Consider the following 1828-nt stretch of genomic DNA (forward strand, 5'->3'; position numbering starts at 1 on the left):
CATTCATTGGAGTCTTATCTTCCTGTGGACATGTAGGATATTTGGAGGAGGGGCTTCATCATTTTAATTCAATGGTCAAAGATTTCAAAATTATCCCAAAAACGGATCATATTGCTTGTATGGTCAGTCTATTTGCCCGCAAAGGACAAATGAGAGGAGCTTATGGCCGGATAAAGTGGTTTGGCGCTCTCTTTTATCAGGATGTATAACTTACAAAGACTTAGAATTGGGTAAATATGCTGCTGAAAACATTTTGAGTATTGATCCAAATGATACATCAGCCTATATCATGCTATCAAATATTTATGCTGATTCAAAGATGTGGAACAAGACATCCCAAATCAGGAAACTGATGAAAGAGAAGGCATTAAAGAAAGAGACGTGTTCTAGTTGGGTGGAATTACAGAACACTATATATTTGTTTTCTGCTGGTAATGATATGCTAGTATTGAGAAATGGGGTTGTTGAAGTTCTAAGTGGATTGACAGCCCAATTGTTTGATGCAGGATATGTTCCTAATGCTCTGGTCTCATTGGTTGATGGGGCACTAAACCAAAAACACATAAATTTAACTCTTGCTTCACCCTTGGTTGGTAGGTAATCAACTTCACATAGCCAGAAAAGGAAAAAAATAAATCGTAAAATGGAATATTGCCTCAAGTTTGTGAATGATCTGGACAAAATAAGTGTCCAAATGTTGTTCAACTCATTCTGAAGAGATCATATCCTGGTATTGTGAAATGAAGTGCTGTAAACATAAACAAAAGCAAATAGATGTCTCTATTCGATCCATTATTAAATACATGAAACCAGTGCGATCGATATATTTGGCCTAACACACTATGAAGCATATATATTTGCAGGCTCATGCTACCTCAATCTTACTCTTTTCATTATCTTGATTACAAGGGACAAATCTTTTCCAGAAAGTATGCTCCTCCCAGATTTTCTCCATTTTCTCTATCGGAATATTCTTGGTTTCTGGCAGGAAAAAGTGGACAAATCCAGTCATTAATGCCACCCATCCCCCGAAGAAGAAGAAAATTCCAGACTTCATTTCGCAAAGCATAGCAAGAAAACCTTGAGCAATGACGAATGTGAAGAGAAGACTGGTAGCTACATTAATACTTTGTGCTGCCGACCTTATTTCCAGTGGAAAAATTTCACTTGGAACGACCCATCCCAATGGTCCCCATGACAAACAAAAACCAGCAACATATACGCAAATTAAGATCAAAACTAATATGCCATACCCTTTGCTTAATTCTCCATGATCCCCCAATTTGGCTGCCATTATTCCTCCAATCAACATTTGTGTAATGAACATTTGAATCCCGCCCAAATGAAATAAAGCACGTCTGCCAAGTTTGTCGACTACCAAAGATGACCCCATTGTCGAACCTAAGCCCACAAATGAGATCAGAATTGTTAACAACAGCGATGCACTTTCGGTTAAACCAATTGTCCGAAAAAGTACTGGAGCATAGAACCCGATCACATTGATTCCTGTCGCTTGTAGGAAGAAGGGAATTGCCATTGACATAATGAGTTGAGGCCTATATTTTCTTTGCAAGAGATTCTTAAACGGGTGTTTGACAGATTTTGAAGCATAACTCGCTTTTATGAGATCGTCTAGTTCTACTTGGACATCATCAACGCCTCGGATTCTTTGCAGCATTCGCTTGGCCTTTTCATGATCGTTTCCATGCTGTATTAGGCTATTTGGTGTCTCCGGGAGGAAAAACGCCCCAATAGTCAGAATTGCAGCTGGGGCTACTGCCATTGATAATGAAATTCGCCAACCCCAACCTCCCTTAATTTTAACAGC

The 1828-nt window shown here is 39.0% G+C and overlaps 1 protein-coding gene across 1 annotated transcript; it reads right to left on the reverse strand.

The window, feature by feature from the left end:
- Positions 1-687: 687 nt before the first annotated feature.
- Positions 688-1822, reverse strand: LOC111388892 (hexose carrier protein HEX6-like). Its single transcript, XM_023013717.1, has one exon. The coding sequence runs from the start codon at positions 1781-1783 to the stop codon at positions 866-868; it is 918 nt and encodes a 305-aa protein (XP_022869485.1). The 5' UTR covers positions 1784-1822; the 3' UTR covers positions 688-865.
- Between the last annotated feature and the right edge of the window lie 6 nt (positions 1823-1828).

This window comes from Olea europaea, unplaced genomic scaffold (genome assembly GCF_002742605.1).
Source record: "Olea europaea var. sylvestris unplaced genomic scaffold, O_europaea_v1 scaffold5363, whole genome shotgun sequence".
Taxonomy (NCBI): domain Eukaryota; kingdom Viridiplantae; phylum Streptophyta; class Magnoliopsida; order Lamiales; family Oleaceae; genus Olea; species Olea europaea.

Excerpts from the sequence above, each read along its gene's own strand:
- LOC111388892 (XM_023013717.1), bottom strand. The coding sequence starts at position 1,783 with ATGGCAGTAGCCCCAGCTGCAATTCTGACTATTGGGGCGTTTTTCCTC.